Below are 20,197 nucleotides of genomic sequence, written 5' to 3'. Positions count from 1 at the left end.
TGGCAAGGACCTTGTCAGTTTACAATCCCTTATTTTTTTATTTTTTACGCCTATAGCACCTGGTCTTTCTAGGTGGTCTCCCATCCAAGTACTAACCAGGCCCAACCCTGCTTAACCTCTGAGATCAGATGTGATGGGCTTGTTCAGGGTTCAGGGTAGCATGGCCATAGACTGACACCTGTTTTTTTTTTTTTAATAAAAGAAAGCTCACAGAATTGCCTATGTTGATTCTTAGCAGGAAAAACTTTTGCAAGCACTTAAAATCAAGCTGGACTTAGCCTTAAGGAAATCAAAAGCAGAAGATGCCACCAAATGCTAGATGACCTGGAGAATTGGGGAAAGACCAGAGATTACAAATAGGTTTCATCTCAGGTACCAACTCTGATTATTTGGTCATTACTACTCAGAGTACCGTGGTAAAAAGGCTTCATTGTAAAGAGGACTGATTACTGGTGCCTGCTATGGGGCCATCTATTTTTCATGCCTTGAATAGACACATTTCCAGGTGACTATCTGAGATCTGGGATCATCACCTACATATAGCCATCCACCATCCTCCTGGCATAGTAAGAGGCCTCCTCAAATGCCTGGAGGTAGGAGAGGACCTCTGAAATAATGCTCAGCATCCGCAGCATGTAGAGATTAGTGTCAACAAACACTGACTCCTGCTTCTCCAGGCACTCTCGGCATAATTTCACAACCTAGAAGAAACACAGGTCTATTACCAATGTACCACAGCACATGTTTAATTCACATATTGGGAGCATCATGATGACATCGTCAAAGGACACTCATTCTTTGAAGGTTGAGGAAATTGCTGCCAGGTGGAAAAGCACCATTTTTGATTTGAATAGCAAAATGGTATTATTTGGCTAAGATGTAAGGATAATAGAGAAAGGATAACAGAAGAGATACAACTGACATTGCCAAATGAGTTTTCATAAATAAATCAATTGATAGCAGGGAGTTATGAAAGATATATGTCCATCTTTATATTATTTTACATATATATGTATATATTATATTAATCTCACAACAATTTAATGAGATAAGTACTACCAATATTCCCATTTTACCAGATAAGAAACTGAAGCCTAAAGAGGGTAAGTGCTTTGCCAAAGTCACACAGATAGTAGGCAATTGAGCAAACTAAGCAATTGAGCTTTGTCTTAACCAACATTCCCATGATTCTCTACCCTGGCTTTGCTCTGGAATCATCTGGAGACGTTTTTAAGAACACCTATGTTGGGGCTCTCCCCTCAGACCAATTGAAACCAAATATCTAAGGGCGGGACCCTGTCTTCTATAGTTTGTATAAGCCCCGGGGTGGTCCTTAAGCACAGTGAGGTTAAATAGTCAGGAGGTTAAACAGTCAGGTCGGCCCTGCTAGGAATATACAAGATGGGTAGACAGAGATGGAGGCTCCCAGGAAGCTAGAAGACCCATCAGGAGGATACCACATTGGTCCTGGTGAGAAAGGAGATGGGCCTGACCCCAATCAGCTGGGAGTAAGGCTTTTCCAGCTGATTCATGCATAGATATAGGCTTAGTTTGCACTCTACAGAGTTAAATTGCCCTTAGATTTTAGTTGTTTGTTGTTCTCATCTTCTTCTCTTGACACTCTAATGGGAGAAATGCCACACAATTCTTCCCATTTTAAAAAAGTGAAAACTAATTTTGGTCTGAGACTCTCCCAGAGGCCCATGAAGCAACTGAGTGGGAGTGTGGTAAAATACGGGCTGCCGATCAATTCGTTTTAAAGACAATTCTTTTAAACCCATGGGGGTGTGTCTAGCCCTACAACCTGGCAATTTTGAATGGAGAAAATAAGAAATGAAGAGGAGAAAAAATGGAGGAATGGAATGAGTAGAGCTGCCCCGCTTGTTCCAGCTCCTAACTCATGCTTCTGAGATAGATTTTCCATGTCGTTAATAACATTAACTGTCATTAACTGTCTCCCCCACCTGACAGAACTCCTACGAGGCAGAAAGCATGTCTTGTATCAGCCACTCCAATAAGGGCTCCAAAATTAGAAATGAATGAGTAAAGAATAAAAATGAAGATAAGGAAAAATCAGGTATAAATTAACAGAAATTAATCTCCCACACTGCTATGCCATTGTAGCATCCAAACCCAGCTATGCAACTAAGTTCTTTAAAGAGCTTGGGAAAAAATACAGATTCATTGTCCCTGTGTTCTGTTGCAGATTGGATAAATCACATTTTAGGGGGGGAGACACAGGAAACAAATTTCCAAAAAGCTGCCAAGGCGAATTCAGTGCAAGCATCCTGCAAGTGTTTAATGGTGAGTCTCAATTTTGGATGCACAGTGCAATCATTTGTGAGCTTTAAAAATCCTAATATCTGGGTCCTGCCCTAAGAGATTCTGGTGAAATTGTCCTGTGTCTGGATCTGAGCAGTAGGATTTTTCAATGGTCTAGTGTACAGACAGTTGAGAACTCTTGGTGCCTCAAGGGCCAGGATTTAATGCTTCATTAACAGAGAATAGAAATTATAGCCAGGACATGAATTTAATTATGGGAAAGCAAGCAACCCATTGTCATCTCCATTCCTCCATCTCTGATGCCAACCTGAGATATCACAAGGGGACATTTGTCAGGCTGCCTGTATTCTCCTCAGACACAGTTTCAGTGGGTTGAACAGTCACTGAGAATATACCCTTAAGAAGTAATAAAAGCTTAAGGGTGAGAGTATTCCTCGTCTCAACCAAGGGACATTATCCAGAAAAACAACCTGCTTGGTGGCCTTTCCAACTTCACCCACACCATTTCACTCCCTTACTGGAGAAACTTACTGCCTTCCTCCCTTCCCCCATCCCCAATAAACTGAATTCTTACCTCATGGTACAAACCCTCAGAGCGAGCCTTGTCAATTTTCTCCAGCGTATCATTCGAGAATTGTATCATTTCCTTTACCACATCTTGAGAGGGCTAGGAGAAGGAGGAACATTGAGTTACCTCTTTGAATAGTTGTCATTTTGATGTTCAATGTAGTACAAAATTAATGCCTTTCGCGTTATGAATGTTTCATTTCTGTAAATGCTGCTCAAGACCCCGATAGATTTTCTGCCATGCTTCTGACTCCTTTTTTTCATTGACAAATTCCCAGAGACTTGCTGCCAGCCAGTCATCTCCAATCTGTACTCACAACAGGGCTTTTGACCCAGTGTAGAAACTGACATTGATCTCTGTTGTATTTTCTCTGGCATTTTGAATTCTTATTCTATTATTCAAAATATTTCCCATTTTTCCTCTTTACTTCAAGTCGCCACAGATTCTCTGGATATTCCCTTGCTTTTTTGTCTTTGCCCATCATTGATCTAAATACTGACCAGCACAGGGCTAACGACAGAAGCTGAAGACTTGACTAAAACTGTGTACTCCACTTTGACACTGGAGTTCACTAAATATGGCTTTTGTGAATATGGGCATCAAAACCTTTCCAAGTGCCTTAGCATCAGTTCATGTTTTCTTGTATTCACCAAAAATATATTATGAGAGAATTTGTCAGCTGTCTCTGTGAAATCCGGACTCATTAGGCATATTGCATTTGCCTGAGCAATCCAAGGATATTGTAAAAAAAAAAATATGAGATTGTGATATTTGAGGTAAGAAGGTACCATAAGTAAGAAGTCCATGAGGGCACCATAATTTCAAAGAAAGAGTGACAAATTTTCAAAGTCCAAGAAAAAGTTTCCTTGCTATGCCCAACAGCTCCAGCGAGTATCTCAATACGACTTTATCAATGTTGAATTGTAGTCCTGATGCATTTATGTGTGCCAATAACATCAATTATTTTTCTAATTGTAATGGCACCATATTTCTTTTTATATTCTGTTTTTTTTTTCACTCAATAGATTATGGATATTCCCTCATATCTATAAAAATATGTCATCACTTTTAATAGCTGTACAGTTTTTCGCCACATAAAGCTAGAATAATTTATTTAACCAGTTCTCTAGTTGTCTAATTTTTCACTCTAAGGAATTGGGCCCAAGAGCTCCATTTATATACATTGTTTTGTGAGGTTACTTTCATTCAACTACCAAAACCTAATGGGAAGATGGGCATTTGTTCCCATAAACACGCGCACACACACACACACACACACACACACACACCCTTTAGAGATGGAGATCAGGATCTTCCCTCAGTCTTGAGCTAATTCTGAAACCTCTTTCAGTAGGAAAGGCCCCTAACTAGGACAGCTTGCTTCCAGGTCAGGATTTTTTTTTTTAAAGGAAGTATTATATTGATTATTCTACCCACCTCACCTACTTTGGTTTCTGCAAAGTTCTTGATTATTCCTATAATTTTGACTACCTTTGTTTCCATATCCTTCCATAACTGAGCCTCCTGGGAATTCTTCTACACGTCTTCTTGTACTTGTCCCATGGCCTGACCCCAAAAAGTGATACATCTATCCACGCTCTAACTTCTGATTACAGGTCTCACTCCTGACTTAACCTTTGTCTTGACCTTTGATTTGGCTGAGATTTCTGACTTCTGGATACCTTCTAAACTGAGTGCTGCTTAGCCTTCTGTTAACTTGAAATATGTCATGGTTTCAGACAAGTCATTTCGGTGTGTGTCTGCTTTCCTAAGACCCTTTGAATCAAGCACAATAGTATGAGGGAGGTCCATGTCTTGCTCAGTTGTGCAGAGATCTGTGACTGGTAGTCCAGCATTATACCATCAACTTTTCAAATCTGCATTTTTAGTCTCATCCATAGCTTGTTGCCCAAGTAGTGGCTCATGACATCACACTTAGTTTTTGACCATTAGTCTCTAATCTACTGTAAGTTCCATCATTTTTAAAACTCCAAATTCTCAGTGAATCTTCTGAAGTAATCAATATCTTTTGGGTAGATTGGGAAAATACCAAGTGGTTAGGTCTTAATAATAGTCTTGCTCAACTTGTTATTATAAGGAAGAGTGTTACTTAAAGCTGTAGGAGTGAATCATTTTTTTTTTCAAGGAGGCAGCTGCCAAGGTTTCCAAAACAATCTGGCTAAAAGGTTGTTAATTAACACATGCAATATGTGATAAAAGTATTCTGAGAAGGGAAATGGGCAGTTCCACAGGTTCTGTTTTCAGAATAAAGACAGGAAAACCTGATCTGCAAGTAGGATTTAATGAGCCCCACTGAGAGAATCCCCTCTTCAAGAGCATCACAAAAATAGAAAACAGAGAGGAAGAGAGGGAAGGGAGCCAGAAGAGGAGGAGCCAAAAGAAAAAGTAGAGGGGGAAAGAGGAATACTGATCCCCCAACCTTGAAAAATTGGTACATTCATTTTGTGAAAACCATGGGAGAAAACTGATAAGAGAGAAAAATAAAAACTTAAGCAGGCTAAAGAAAGAAAGTCCGAAGCTACAATCAAGGAAAATGTTATAAATTCTGGTGGTTATTTTCTAATTTTTTAATATTTGGTTTTAATTTTTATCCAGGTTTACATATACATACATTAAGGTGTCAGGAATAATTTTGATGTCAATTGAAAGTTTGAGGATAAGTCTATTGTACTGACAGGTGCTTATTAAGCTGGGATAAGGAATTATAAGGAAAAGAAAGAAAAATAACTGTGTTGACATCATAGATAAACCAGCTTGAATGAACTGTTAGTAAATTAATTCAACTCATGATTTTGCAGGTGAAGAAACTGAGTCCCAAAGGAAGAGACTGCCCAAGCTCAGACCTTCAGAGTCACAGGCAGAACTAGAACACAAGCCTCCTAACTATTTTTTCATTATTCTTTCTACTACATTATACAACGGCCTTTTGTTATGCCTTAGGATACATTTGCTTTCATTTCTCATTAATATATTATTATATTGAGCATATAATGAAATGATAATATTTTGGATAGCTTTGATTTAAAAATATATTATTGAAATTAATTTCACCAGTTTCTTTTGACATTTCTCTTTTAAATGATTTATAAATTTGTCTATTACAATTGACATACAAAATTATATTAGTTTTAGGTGTATATCATAGTGATTAGATATTTATATAATTTACAAAATGATCACCCCAATAAATCTAGTATCCATCTCACACCAATATAGTTATTACAATATTATTGATTATATTCCTTTTGCTATATTTTATAACCTCATGACTGTTTTGTAACTAATTTGTATTTCTTAATCCTTCCCTCTTTTTTACCCCCCAAATCTCCTCCTATTTTGCAACCATCAAAATGTTTTCTGTATCTATGCATTTGTTTCTGTTTTATTTCTTTGTTTATTCTGTTCTTTAGATTCCACATGTAAGTGATATCACATGGCATATGCCTCTCTCTGTCTGACTTACTCCACTCAGCATAACACCTTCTAGGTCCATCCATGTTGTATAGATGGCAAGATTTCATTCTTTTTGATGGCCGAGTAATATTCCATTGTACATATGTACCACCTCTTCTTTATCCATTTATCCATTGATAAACGCCTAGGATGCCTCCATATCTTGGCTATTGTAAATAAGCCACAATAAACATACAGATTCACATGTCCCTTTGAAGTAGTGTTTTGGGTTTCTTTGGATAAATATCCAGAAATGGAATTACTGAGCCCTCTTTGTCTTTTGTTATAGGTTTTGTTTTGTATATAAGTACTGCTACTCCAGTTTTTGGTTTATTTGTTTCCATTTTCATGAAATATCTTTTTCCATCCATTTACTTTCAGTTTATTTGTGTCTTCCCATCTGAGGTGGGTCTCTTGTAAGTAGGATACATAAAGGTCTTATTTCCTTATCCATTCAGCGACCTTATGCTTTGATGTAGTAAATGGAGCATTTCTTACATTTACATTTAAAATAGTTGTTAATTGTTTTATGATTAAAAACATGACAACATGAGAGATCTCCCCTGATCTCTCCCTTTGAAATTACAACAAGCTGGACACCTACAATCCAATGAATAACACCCAACCTGCACACAGCATGTCTGACAGATCTGTGCATCAGAGTATCTGAAGGTGGGCATTCCACATGAGAAATGGAGGTAGAAAGGGAGAGAGAGACAGAGATAGGCACTGTGGGATGCAGCCTATAGCTCCCTGCAGGACAAAAGGGAAGAGGAAATTACATGGCAATTTTTGTTTAAACTCTTTGAAGCCTTGAACAGTTCTGCCTGAGTGATCAGCATATTCCACATGGCAGAGCCCAGTGATCCAGAAAAAGAGCAGGGCAGAGATCAGATGCAGAGGAGTGACAGCTGTGTCTTAGCAATAGCCATTGCGAGGCAGAAAGCTGAATCACAGACGTTGGCCACCTCCCCCCAACCATTCCAGAGCATTCCCTCTCCCTCACCCTTGTACCTTCCCAGAGCTGGCATTGAGTCTTAAGGAAATTTGCAGCAACCAGAACTAAACCACACACTACACCTGGTCCCAGTGACAGGAGTGGAGATATGGAAGCGAAATAGCTAAAGCTTGAGGGTCAGCATTACTGGAAAGAAAACAGCCACACACACCACTGGCCTCCCTCAGCTCACCCCACTGCCGCCTACTATGGTTGATTAGAAAAGAAGCAGTGAAGCACCGTATATGACTGTTGGGGCACTGCTGGGGCTTCTGGGCCTTTTCAGAGGCTCAGACCCCCATTGCTCTTCACATTCTCCCATGGGAATGGAGCACTGAGACCAAGGTGACCTGGTCACAGAGAAAACACACACCTCCCCAGACAATAAAGGGAAATTTTGATTTCAAAGCAGAGATCCAGGAGGCTTCAGCAGTGCAGGAGGCTTGGGAACCTCCTACAGAAAATCAAAAGAAAAACCTATTATCAACCTGCTAAAAAGAGATCAATATATAATAAAGTTTTTAGAAAGCAGAGTATATTCCCCTTAATATCTAGACAGAGAAATAGTTCATCAAGCATTATGAAAAACCAAGGTGACCAAGGCAGCTCAGAAAGAAAATGAAAAATCTCCAGAAAACAAGCTTAAAGATATAGAAATTTGTGATTTAATGACAGAGAATTTAAGATTGCACTACTGAAAAAAACTCAGTGAGATGCAAGAAACATCTGATCGACAGTTCAAATAACATAGAAGCAAAATCAATGAATGACAGGAATATTTTACCAAGGAGACTGAAACTCTAAAAAAGAACTAAATAGAATTTCAAGAGATGAAGAACTCATTAGAAGAGATGAATAACGAAATAGCAAGCTTAGAAGATAGAGCTGACTAAATGGAGGAAAGAATTAGTTACTACTCTTCCTTATAACCAATGTTTTAAACTCTGCATCTGGTAGATCACTTGTCTCCATTTTGTTTAGTTCTTTTTCTGGAGCTTTGTTGTGTTCTTTTATTTGAGACGTGTTTCTTTGTCTCCTCATTTTGGCTGCTGTCTTCCTGTCTTAGTAGAGTGGCTTTATGTAGTAGGTGTCCTGAAGGGTCTCGTGACAGTTTCCATGACCACCTGAGCTAGATGCTCCAAGTATGTCCCTTGTATGGGTTGTGTGTGCCCTCCTGTTATAGTTGAGCCTTGGTTGTCGTTTGCACCTCAGTGAGAATGGATTGACCCATGGGCTGATTGGTCATGAGGACTAGCCTGTGACTATAGTGGAGGCGCTGTTGTGCCGGGCCTGATCCTACACACCAGGATTTCCTTTGGAGGGCACTGGTGTGTGCCTAGTCTGCCCTTTATGTATGCCATTTTTTGATTGATCCCGGATGGTGTTCCAATTTGGTCTGAAGCTGATCCCTTGTGTACTCGCTCGGAACCTCCTGAGAGGGGACCCACCATAGGCCAAGTTCAGCCACAGCCTATGCACTTCACCGGGCCACCTGGCACAAGCCATCAAGAAATTCACAGATGGCTACCACCTGCACTGGGCTTGGAGATGCCTTGAGAAGCCAAGTCATGAACCAAGGCTGGCTGCCAGTAATACCAGGCTCAGGGCTGCTCAGCAAGAGGTATGGGGCACCCCCAGGCCAGATGCTGCTGGTTTGGGTTTTGTGAACTTTTGAGAGTTTAGGAAAGTTTGCAGCATGAGCCAAGACAGGCCATTTGCATGGAAATAAAGCAGCTTGAGTGACCCTAAATTTGGGTGGGGCAATGTCTCAGGAAATCGCCGTGGTTGGGTGAATGGTATTGGCTAGGTTGTTGGAGACTCAGATATGGTGGAAGAGAGTGGTTAGTGCTCAAAAAAGAAACAATAGCTTTTGCCAGCACTTCTGTCTGGAAGAAAGCTGCCCCTCTAGCCCTTGCCCTGACACCAGACAAATCAGTTCCTCCCCACATGTCCCTAGCACCTTTCAAGCTGCTATTCCAATGCTGGAACTCAAAGCAAGTGAATCCATCAGTCAATAAATCTGTACATTAAACCCTTTAAGAGGAATGCCTAGGTTCCGGTAGCCTTCCATCTCACTCAGGCACAATCTCTGCTGGCTTTCATAGCCAGAAATTGTGGGGCTGTCCCAACCTGGTTGAGGGTGGGACCCCTTGCTTCTTGGGGGGGACCTACACAGCCAGAAGAGATATCCCTCCCATTTTTAACTCTATCTGTGAGTGTGAGACCAACCCCCTCCACACCTCTACCCCTTCTACCAGTCTTTATGTGGCTTTTTCTGTATGTCCTTAGTTGTAGGACTTCTGTTCAGCTAGACTTCAGGCAATTCTCAGAGTTGTTCTGTAGTTTAGTTGTAATTTTGAGATTGATGAGAGAGGAGGCAAGCACAGCATTTATCTGCTCCACCATCTTGAACCATGATATAGTTGCTTTTAAAGAGTTATACTCAATTTTTTTTTGCTCACTTTTTGGTTGTTATTTCTATTTTGAGTTATTTATTTATTTTAAGAGAGAGCCACAATCTGACATAAAAATAAAAAAATCTTTTGCTTTAGTTCCAGGTAGGTTCAAGCAGAAATGATTGACTTTTCACATCAAGAGAGATGCCAGCTCTGCAATTCAGATTAGAAGATGTGAGCATAGCATCACCAGCTGATAACAGCATATCTAAAATGAAGGAACAAGAACTAATGGCCACATCTCGCCTCCTTATCAGTTGGATCTGACAGGTAAATATTGAAATATTTTGAGAAAGGATTATAAGGTTGTTTCATTTAATTTTGGAAGGAAGAATAGAGGTTCTGGCCTCTTAACAAAGATAGATAGACAGAGAGAGAGAGAGAGAGAGAGAGAGAGAGAGAGAGAGAGAGAGAGAGAGAGAGAGAGAGAAAGAGAGAGAGAGATAAGATAGATAGATAGATAGATAGATAGATAGATAGATAGATAGATAGATAGATAGAAGAGAGAGAGGGAGGGGGAGAGAGAGAGACAGAGAGAGAGAGAGACAGAGACAGAGAGAGACAGAGAGAGAGAGAGATGGGAATAAGTGATGAAAAAAATACTCAGGGCCAGGCGCCAGGAGGGAAGGCTGACTGCCTTGCAGATAAGATACATGTTATCTCACAGGTTTTGGAAGATCAGAGTGAAGGTGGACACAATAGTTTATTCTTTTTTGTAGCCTCTACAGTACTGTGCTTTGTGTCTCACACATACATGCCAATACACATTTCCTGAGATACAGAATCTTTGATTCTGTGAACTAGGGTTGTTCCCATAAAGAATATATTAATCCTTGGGTCTCAGCTGCTTTGCATCCTGCCTGGTAGAGATGACCCTCAACTTCTCCACACCAGGCATCATTGATCTGGTGGTCACAGTGTCCTCCTCCTACTTCTGTCTGTATAGAGACTAACTATGTTTGCACACACTTGTGGGTGCATGGACCTCTATGTGTGCATGTATATGTCCTTTTCAATGTTCATAAATGGTAGTACACACAGTATCATGGGTCGAATTGCCACCCCCCACAAGTTCATATATTAAAGTCCTAATCCCAAGCACCTCGGAATGTGATCATATTTGGAAATAGGGTCATTATACATGTAATTAGTTAAGGTGAGGTCATACTGGAGTAGGTTGTTCCTTAATCTAATATGACTGATATCTTTATAGAAAGAATGTCAGGTGAGGAGAAAGACACATACACAGAGGAAAGACAACATGAATAGACATAGGGAGAAAGTATCCATCTACAACTCAAGAAGAGAGGCTCGGAATAGATCCTTCCTTCAGAGCCCTCAAAAGGAGCCATCTTTGCTGACACCTTGATTTCAGACTTCTAGCCTCCATAACTGTGAAACTATAAATTTCTCTCATTTAAGCTACCCAGCTAGGGGTGCTTTCTTATGGCATCCCTAAGAAACTAACACAGATAGCAATGTTTGACTCTTTAATTCTTCTCCCATAAAAAATTGAGTTCATTCTTTATCTGTACACAAAGATCTATCTCATTACTTTTAGTTACCACAGCATATTTCTTTTATTTAAATGGTTCCCTGTTGGTGGTTATTTAGGTTTTATTCAATATTTTGTTGTTCCCAACAGTGCTACAATTTATCTCTTTATACATATATTTTTGTGTATATGTTCAAGTCTATCTACAGGGTAAATTCTTAAAAGTAGAACTGCTTAGTCAAAAGAATAAAAATAAGTAAGTAGTCCCCCCAGAATAAGTAGTCCAGAATAGCCAGGGTATGAAAAAGAGGGATGAATCAGGTGGGGGAATAGTGTTATCTGAACATTAGCACTGACACCACTGAGTAATAAAGTGAGAGGGGTCCCACCATCTGTACCAAAAGAGTCAGTTTTGTTTTATTCTAACCAAGATAAATTTCTGCCCACACACAGGATACAGAAGTTAACTAAAGAGTGTATCTGTGTATTTGTATCTCAAATGCACTGGTGGACTATGAGTTATATCGGAGTGCTCAGTTAGTCTTCCCAGAGGAACCCAGCTCCTGGTTAAAAAAGGAACTGCGGGAGTAGGGCTCAGATAAAGGTAGCCAAATATATGGTGATGGAAGATTTGACTTTGAGTGGTGAACATACAATGCAATATAAAGATGATGTCTTATTGAATCATACACTTGAAACCTATATAATTTTATTAACAAATGTCACTTTAGTAAAATTTTTTAAAATTCTATGTGTGATTTTTCAGACCTGACCATAGGCAATTACAAAAAGCTTCTTTACCTAGTGGGCTTCATGGGGGTAAGCTGCCCTCTCCACACCAGACTTGGTGCACAGCCAGTGCAGGGGGGTCTCTGAAAGGGGTTCCAGTCAAGCACTCAGATCCCCCTGGCTGGTCACGCTCTTCGAATATTGCATTCTTAGCCCTTGTGCCTTTATATTGGTCTCTTACCTGAGGCCTTGAGCTGAAGTCTTCTTTAGGCGCCTCTACAGAGGCTTCCTTATTGGGGAGGACACAGGGGAACTTGAAGATACTTTTCTTCTACTCAGACTCAGCACCCAGTACTTTTCCATTCCTAGCCCTTCCCCCATGCCCTCTCCCCTAACCTTCTCTAACCAAACCTCTCAGCTTGAGAACCACAAAACTGCTGGAGTCTTTTGTTCTCAGCAGTGACACTACCAGCCACATCTGTGCTAATCCACCTGACCTCCCACCAGTGTACTTTTTCATGGGGGAAAATGGAACAGGGAGTCAGCACCTGCTCCAGTTTAGCCCTCTTGCTTATACCATCGCAAGAAGTGATTTAGGCCTTGCTGGTTTAATTGGCTACTCCAACACCTCAGCTGAGCTCCTGATATACCTTTCAGTAAACCTTTCTCTGATCAGTGGTCTCACCATTAATTAGGCAATAGCTACTTAAGAGTTAAGCATATTAACCAATCTAAACATTGTCCAATCTCCACATTGTCCATTTCCATGGGTCTAGGAATATCTTTGTGATAACCAAACAACAAATCTCTTTGCTTATCTGGTCTTGATATATAAAATCCTCAGCATTAATTAAACTGCAAAGAGAAAGGAGAGGAACTAAATTTTACTGAGTGTTTACTCTATATGCCACACCTTCACATATATCATTTTGCTTAATACTCATAACAACCCCTTGTAGTGGATGCCATTATTTCTATTTTACAAATAAGAAAACTGAGTAATGTCTCCAAATTAAAACACCTAGCAAGTGGTGGTGCCAGGATACTAGCTGGGACCTATCAATAGTGGTCTGTCCACCACCTCATACAGCCTTCCCAAGGGTTACAGGCTGGTCCTCTGGGAACTAGTGGGAAGGGGTACATTGATTAGCTGCAGAATCCACCCCTGCCTGGCTCCTCGAGAAGGTGGCCACAAACATACCCATACCAGGGCCACATGTACCTTCGGGTCATCCTTTACCCCCAAAAAAAGGTCATCTTTCAGCCCTTTTTGGCAGTGTTCACAAGTGCAGTCAAAGTAGTACTGCTTCTTGAGCTGCTTCTTGCGTTCTTCACTGACATTAAGAAAATCGATATAGGACACTGTCAGTTCTTCTCCTTCTGCAATCTTGCCCAGGGCCCGGAGTTCAATTCTGAAGCAGAGCAAAGGAAAAGAGTAAATCAAATCCAGGGCTATCCAAGTGGCATTTGTTCTCTTTAAGTTTTAAAGAGTTGAGTCTCAAAGACAATGACTTCCACTAAAACTTGAGAAAACTCCCATTCCCTCCAAAATGGAAAGATGTGACCTAGAGGATAATTTTTTGAATAATTCTGCTCTACTCATTATAACAATCAAATCTGCTCCATTCCATTAATTTCTCTGAAATCTACTCAAATAGATTCTTGATAGATGGTTGGGCTTGGTCTTAAAACCATACATATCTTCCATGCCTGCAATTATCCCTGTACATTCTGCTACCGATTGTCACTTCTGCTTAGTTTGGGAACTGCTCCCTCAGAAACACACACATTCAGTTACCCACAATTTTCATCTATTCTGTGTCTAACTATAAGGCCCTCTAACCTCAACCAGTGGTTCAGGCCAACATTATATGAAGAGAGTTATTCAGGATATCATTGATGGTAAACAAAGCCTGGCTTTGTTAGTCCTCTGCATTGTTCACTTTTGTGTTTATTGGGGGACATGGCTCTTTGGTTGAAGGTGGTTAGCAAGAACATATGGCATTTCAATTCCCTTCCAGCCTATACCTAACCCTCCATTACCTATAGTATGCCACACCTTACCATGTAATAGGTACAGAATGTGCTGAAGACAAAATCCCACTGCAGAACTAACATCCAGCTAAGCCAAACAAGTAGAGATAAGCTCACAGGACTCTCAACCATGCCCTTTCCCTCACAAGGCCAGAAGCTACAGAAAACAGCCCTGAAAGCTGGATCCTAAACTATGCTCTTATATCTACCCAGAATTCTGGTGTCTCACAACCCAGCAGGAAACCACCATCCAGAGAGTGAGTAGCAGGATGCAGAGGCTGGGGAAAGCATTTACAGAGACATCCATGGTCAATTCTTTTATCTCCCAGAGAGGCTATCAGACACTATGAAAGGTGGGACAAGATTTCAGCACCACAGAGGGGCGCAGTCAAAGGCATCACCTTACAAATGCTCTGAGGTGACAATTGAGCCAACTATTGAATGGCAGTGACATGCATATCTGGAAATCAGAGGTAACCACTTAAGGTTAAAAAGCCTTCTCCCAAAGTAGAGTACACTGACTTGCCAAATAAATATGAAAATATATATACAAAAACAACTCGTATGGCACCTAGAAAAATCTAAGTTCCCATTCACCTTTTGTTTCTTCTTTCCTTTCATCCTCACCGCAATTTTTGGCATCAGCTATTACCGAACAATGAAAGGTAAGAGGGAGAGGAGCGCCCAGTGATTTTACTCACAGCTCTGCTTAGAATCCTATGTCCAAGCTACAGGAAATCAATCTCCTCATTTCACAAATGAGGATACTGATACCCAGAAATGGGAAGTAATTTCCTCAAAGGTCCCATAGAACTTCGGTGACAGTCAAGATTAGAACTAAGTTCCATTCACATTTTACCATATCACATTGGCCTCGCCTGATTGTTTGCAGTTTGCCTCCCAAGTCTACAATGCACAAGAAATGAGTTGTACCAAAGCCCTCAATTTTAGGACTCTACTAATGTACTAAATAGTTCGGGGCCAGTGTTGAGTGTGGATCTCTGGCATTTGGTCCTGGTGGGATAAGTAAGCAATTCTACCTCCACCAGCCCTCTTTGAAGAGGCAGTTCGGCACAGTAACATATCCCCATTCAACAATTATTTGGTGAGCAATTAAGCTAAGATTTCCAGTAGCTTTATTTCTCATCATGGGTAAGCCAATTCGCATAAGGTCTCAGAGTATCTCAAATTACTTCAATGATATTAGAGAATTTTCAAACTAAACTAATTTAATGTCACTTATATATGAAAAAAAAAATGGGTATATGTATACCCCATTTTACCAAACCTAGAGTTGGGAATCAGAGGATAAATAGTGACTACTACCCATTCTGGACCCCAGATCCCTTCCATCTTTAACACCCTGCAATTTTATAGTTTAGCCAATTGAGCCACAAGTAGGCAACTAATTTAAGTCTTTCTTGTAGAGATTGGGGAGGTTTCTAGAGACACTCTCATCTTGAACCTTTGCTCTATATATATATGTAACCAAATACCCAGGAGATGATGTGAATTATCCAAAGTCACATGCAATGCATGCCAACACAGACTCAAGTGCACAAACCACTCCTCCTCCCACATTCTCAAAGCCTAAACTACCATGCAGAATTTTGTTCTAAATTCAAAGGGTATTTCAGTACTTTCAATCCCAGTTTAAGGAAAAGACTCATCTGGTGCCATTTGTTTATGATTAAGAAAAGTCAAAAGTAAAATCTAACCTAAACTACTAATTCATAGTTGGCCAGAAGTAGTAAACGGAATACTATGAATAAATATTTATCAAAAATATCACAGTTATGGATGTGATTTTCAGAACCCAGTCTGAGCGAAAAGTTGGGAATTATAAACAAACATAATCCCTTAGTAGGTCAGAAATATCAGCAGTCCTCATCTCATGATAAGCAGGATTTGGAGGGACAATGTCGTTTTTGCTAAGATGATATGGACCATAACAGACTGCCATGGTTTGATGTTGGAAGAATGAAAGATGTAAGGACTAAAAGAGGGGAAAGAAAGAAAGCAAAGTACAACAAAGGCATAACAGGTAGTGAGTGGGTGAAGAACAAAACGATTAACTTAAATGCATTAAGAATACAGCGTTCAGCAAAGACTCTGGGGTACAGAACATTACAAATGGACAGCAGCCATGTAGTCTTCAGAAGGGGTGGCCCCAGCAAACCAAGCAAGTGAGGGAGATGGGTCAGAGGAACAGGGATGTTTGCAAGAACTGACCCACCTCATCTGAGTGTGAAACATGGATTTCACTGCCTCATGACTGAAAGACAAAACAGACACCCAAATGGAAATCATTACCATTGGCTGATCCTGCACAGCTAGCAAAGGTGCACAGCATTCCAGGTTATGCAATCAAAGCTTTGGCCATAACAACAACCTTTATACCAGGCCCTGTAGCTGGGCTCACTTGACAAGGTGCAGCCTGATATAGTGGAAAGCACACTGGATTTGAAATGAGAAATTCTGGGTTCAAAAGTACTCAGCCTTCCCTAGTGTCAGTGTTCTCATCTATAACCTGATAATGAAATGTATGAGATAATGCATTAAAAGTGTAGAGCTAAAAAAAGTATAGAAAGCTATTATTATCCCACAAACAAGCATCTCAGACAAATAAGTGTTACCTCTTTTGATGTCTATCTCATGAAGTTTGAATTGTATATAGAAAGTGGTTAGGTCACACAGGTAACATGTAAAAAATGTTGAGATTAGAATTGGGCTCCTAACATCATGACCAGTATTCTTTCCACTGTGGCAGGCAGTTTGACAGTGACTGCAGTCACCTTTTCTTGCATGACAACCAAGAAGCCCAGGTAAAATGTGGCTGTTCAAAATTAGTGGATGTATAGAAGCCAGAGCAGATGCTGATGAAGATCTGAAGAGCAGGTTCTCAGGTTCCTGTGGCTGTTATATGTAGTGACAGAAAGAGCCCTGGGTCACCACTGCGTAGGGGAGGGGTATCCAGAAAGACCAGCTCCATATGTGGCTGAATTTAATCCCCTCTGACAACTAGGCTAACCTTGGACTAGTGCCCCTCTGGGGAGGATTCCATGAAGTCCAGGCCAGAGACCCCAAGAGGCTTAGGAAGGGAAACATGAATGCTGGGAAAAGTTTATCATCTGAGTCTAAAATAAACTTTCCTGTCCTGAGTGATTTTTGCAATTGCTAAAGAACCTGGTGTCATGTGGGATCTTGCTTCTAGAAATAGGAAGTAAAAGGGAAATTAGAGTCCTTGCTATTATATTGGGGTTTAGGCTTAATTCTTTGCTGAGAACAAGAAACCATTGTCTTTAGTTTCCAGGGAGTTTGGGGTGGAGGGAAACTTGCTCATTGTTAATGGCTTAAGTCAGTCATAAGAGCTTGTCTCTAAAAGTAAAGAGATATTGCTCAGGCCTCATTCCTCCAAATACAAATACCCTCAGTCTGAACTATGGACAAAAAGAGGCTCATCCTGTTTGCTGACTCTTCTGCATTTGCGCCTTGGCCCCAAATTTTACTCTTTGTCTTTCTGTCCCCTAACCTGTGCCTTCTTGGGGGCAGGAAAACTGACCTCTGAGGACTTTGTCACCCAGGTTCCTTTGCCTTCTTGCTTCTGGTTGGGATTCAGCCAATGGAGGGAGATGAGAAGATGGGAAGAGAGAGAGAGGTTGGGGTGTTTACTCTACTGGATCTCTCTCTGCCTCATCATGGTTCCAGCAGTGGCTTGTTTCTCTACAGGCACAGCCAAGCTGTTGGGGTGGAGAGGGTGGAGCTTCCCCCATGGCTATAGCTCTCACCAACCACAGGAACAATACTTCTACTTGCTCTTCCAGGTCTAGAGATGATGTTTTCATGTTGTTGCTAGATCCTTGACACCTAAGCATTCTTTGTTAGTTTCTTAAATTCTACCATTTTATAACACTTCTATAAATTATCTTTTTATTAAATTCTCTTCAGGTAAACTATGAGAGTTCCTTCTGATTTCTGCTGGGACCTTGACTAATATCCACTTCTGCTTCTCAGTTTATGATGTTTTGCAATGACCTCTGGATAGATAATCCCAGGCATCAAGTTTTAACCCATTTCCCATTTGCCTCAAGAATACTCACCAGCAGTGCTCATAGCTGCAGCATTTACCCCAAGATAACTCAGAGTATAGTCCTAATCTGTGCCCCTAATTTGTGCCCCCAAAGTTTGTGACAAAATATCTCACTTTTATTATTATTTTCAAACCACTCTAGCATATTGATAGTCTTTGGAATCAAATTACATCATTCTATTTACAGTATCCTGATTTTAGTAGTTGTATTTCCATTTACAAAATATAGCAATTCTTGATCACCGAAAATGTCAAATCATAGAAAACATAACATTCCTATGCATAATGTTAATATTCTCAAACAGTTGTTAGCCAAAGATTCATTTGATGAATTCAATTTATGCATACATTTCTGTTACATTAGGATCAGAGATAGTTCTGTTTAAAAATAACTCCAAGAACAGTTTTTTTTAATTTTATTTTTACATTGAAAACCAGTCAGATTTGCTTTAGCCCCAAAGAGTGTGCTTGTGTAAAATTAAATAAATGCTGGCAGTGAGCTGCACTTTTTTTCTAAACAGGAAATGGGTTTAAATAGTAATTAGAGGTTTATCTAACATATATAACATGTCTTGAGGTAATCTCAAGAAACATAAAAAGACTCAGAAATTACCCATGTGGAATTCTTTGCTATCCTCCTCATTACCTTTCTCCTAGCCACAATTATTCTGGAATGAAATTTCTACTTTCTTCTCATTTGAAATCCATGCTGGTTCAGATTCAACAGTTTACCTTTGACTTAAGTCAAGTAGAGAAAATAACGTAAGGTCTCCCCACCCCCATCTCACCACCCCAGTGAAAGACATACTCACTTGCCATTGTTAAATATGACGGTGCAGTTGGGCCAACAGTCATGGTTCACCAGGCCCAAGTTGGGGAAGATACCAACACCCACTGCCTGCAGGCCTCTCTGATCACTGAGTGTAAAACCATTGCAGTTAATCTACACAGCAGAAAAGATAAAAGACAGCTAACAGACAGAGTAGGGACAAGTCACCATCTAGCTATTGGAAGTTAAAAAATAAAAAAAGAAAAGAAAGAAAGAAAAGAGAAAAGAAGAGAGGAGAGGAGAGGAGAGGAAAGGAGAGGAGAGGAGAGGAGAGGAGAGGAGAGGAGAGGAGAGGAGAGGAGAGGAGAGGAAGGAAAGAAAAGGAAAGAAAAGAATAGAAAAGAAAACCTGGTCTCATTCTGGAAATTCTTAGAGAGCCTGGAAACCAAACAGTCTCCTGTTCTGTGGGTGACTCCAAATGACCCTCAAGATTAGTACCATGAAAGAGTCTTGTATTTGCTAAAATGCAACACCACCTTGAAAGTTTTAGTAGCTGTATTCTAAAAAGGCCAAAGATGTAAATATTTGTTCTGAAAGTCTCTCTCCTTCCTGTATCTGGGTCTCACACAAGTCTTCTCCAATATCTGTTTTGGTTCCTCTCTGTGTGTCCTACTCTGCCTTAATGTGTATGCGCGCGCGCGTGTGTGTGTGTGTGTGTGTGTGTCTCCTCTGCTTTCTTTGCCTACCCATCCTCAACTACTATAGCTGCTCTTAGTTGGACAATCCCAACTTTTGTCCCACCCCGCATCTACTTTATGAGAAATCATACCACGCCAAAGATGTTCGAGATGTACTGCATGCTGAACTGCTGGCTTTTGGGTGGCCAATACTGCAAGAAAGTGTCCACATCCACCCGAAGTTGCTTCTGCTCCTCTTCCCCAAAGTGCATCACATGGTTCTGCAGATCGTCCACGGAGACCAGGCAGCCCTCTGTGAGCCCAGTACCCTCTCTCTCCACCCGCCACATGATGCGTGCAGCCAGCCTGTGGAGAGGGACAATGTTAGGGAGGCTACACTGCACTCATTCATTCTATGAATACTTACTGAGTGCCAAATACCTGTCAGGTACTGTGTCAGGCCCAAGATTCTAGACAGATAGAATTTCTTCTATCATGAAGCTTCTTCTAGTGGGGGAGATATGTTAAAAAGAACATTTAGGTTAACAATAATTACCATATTTTGAGAGAGCAGGCAGGAAGGCAAGCTTGGTAAACAACGTGCTTGCCTCCTCCCATGACCACA

The 20,197-nt window shown here is 40.5% G+C and overlaps 1 protein-coding gene and 1 pseudogene across 3 annotated transcripts in view; both read right to left on the bottom strand.

Moving 5' to 3' along the window:
- The window catches only part of SMYD1 (SET and MYND domain containing 1), a 61,935-nt gene that overhangs the window by 8,105 nt on the left and 33,633 nt on the right, over nt 1-20,197 (bottom strand). For 2 of the 3 annotated variants that reach the window (XM_016136335.2, XM_016136353.2), the window contains exons 3-8: nt 19,725-19,938; nt 18,939-19,069; nt 16,273-16,311; nt 13,225-13,414; nt 2,858-2,950; nt 538-701 (exon numbers count right to left, since the gene is read on the bottom strand). In XM_016136335.2, coding sequence (XP_015991821.1) covers nt 538-701; nt 2,858-2,950; nt 13,225-13,414; nt 16,273-16,311; nt 18,939-19,069; nt 19,725-19,938 — 831 coding nt within the window. The remainder of the gene's footprint in view (nt 1-537; nt 702-2,857; nt 2,951-13,224; nt 13,415-16,272; nt 16,312-18,938; nt 19,070-19,724; nt 19,939-20,197) is intronic. The other variant, XM_016136344.2, reaches the window with a different exon arrangement.
- Nucleotides 48-172, bottom strand: LOC118605642 (annotated as a pseudogene).

This window comes from Rousettus aegyptiacus, unplaced genomic scaffold (assembly GCF_014176215.1).
Source record: "Rousettus aegyptiacus isolate mRouAeg1 unplaced genomic scaffold, mRouAeg1.p scaffold_m13_p_7, whole genome shotgun sequence".
Lineage (NCBI taxonomy): Eukaryota > Metazoa > Chordata > Mammalia > Chiroptera > Pteropodidae > Rousettus > Rousettus aegyptiacus.
This window is presented reverse-complemented; position numbering and strand designations above follow the sequence as displayed.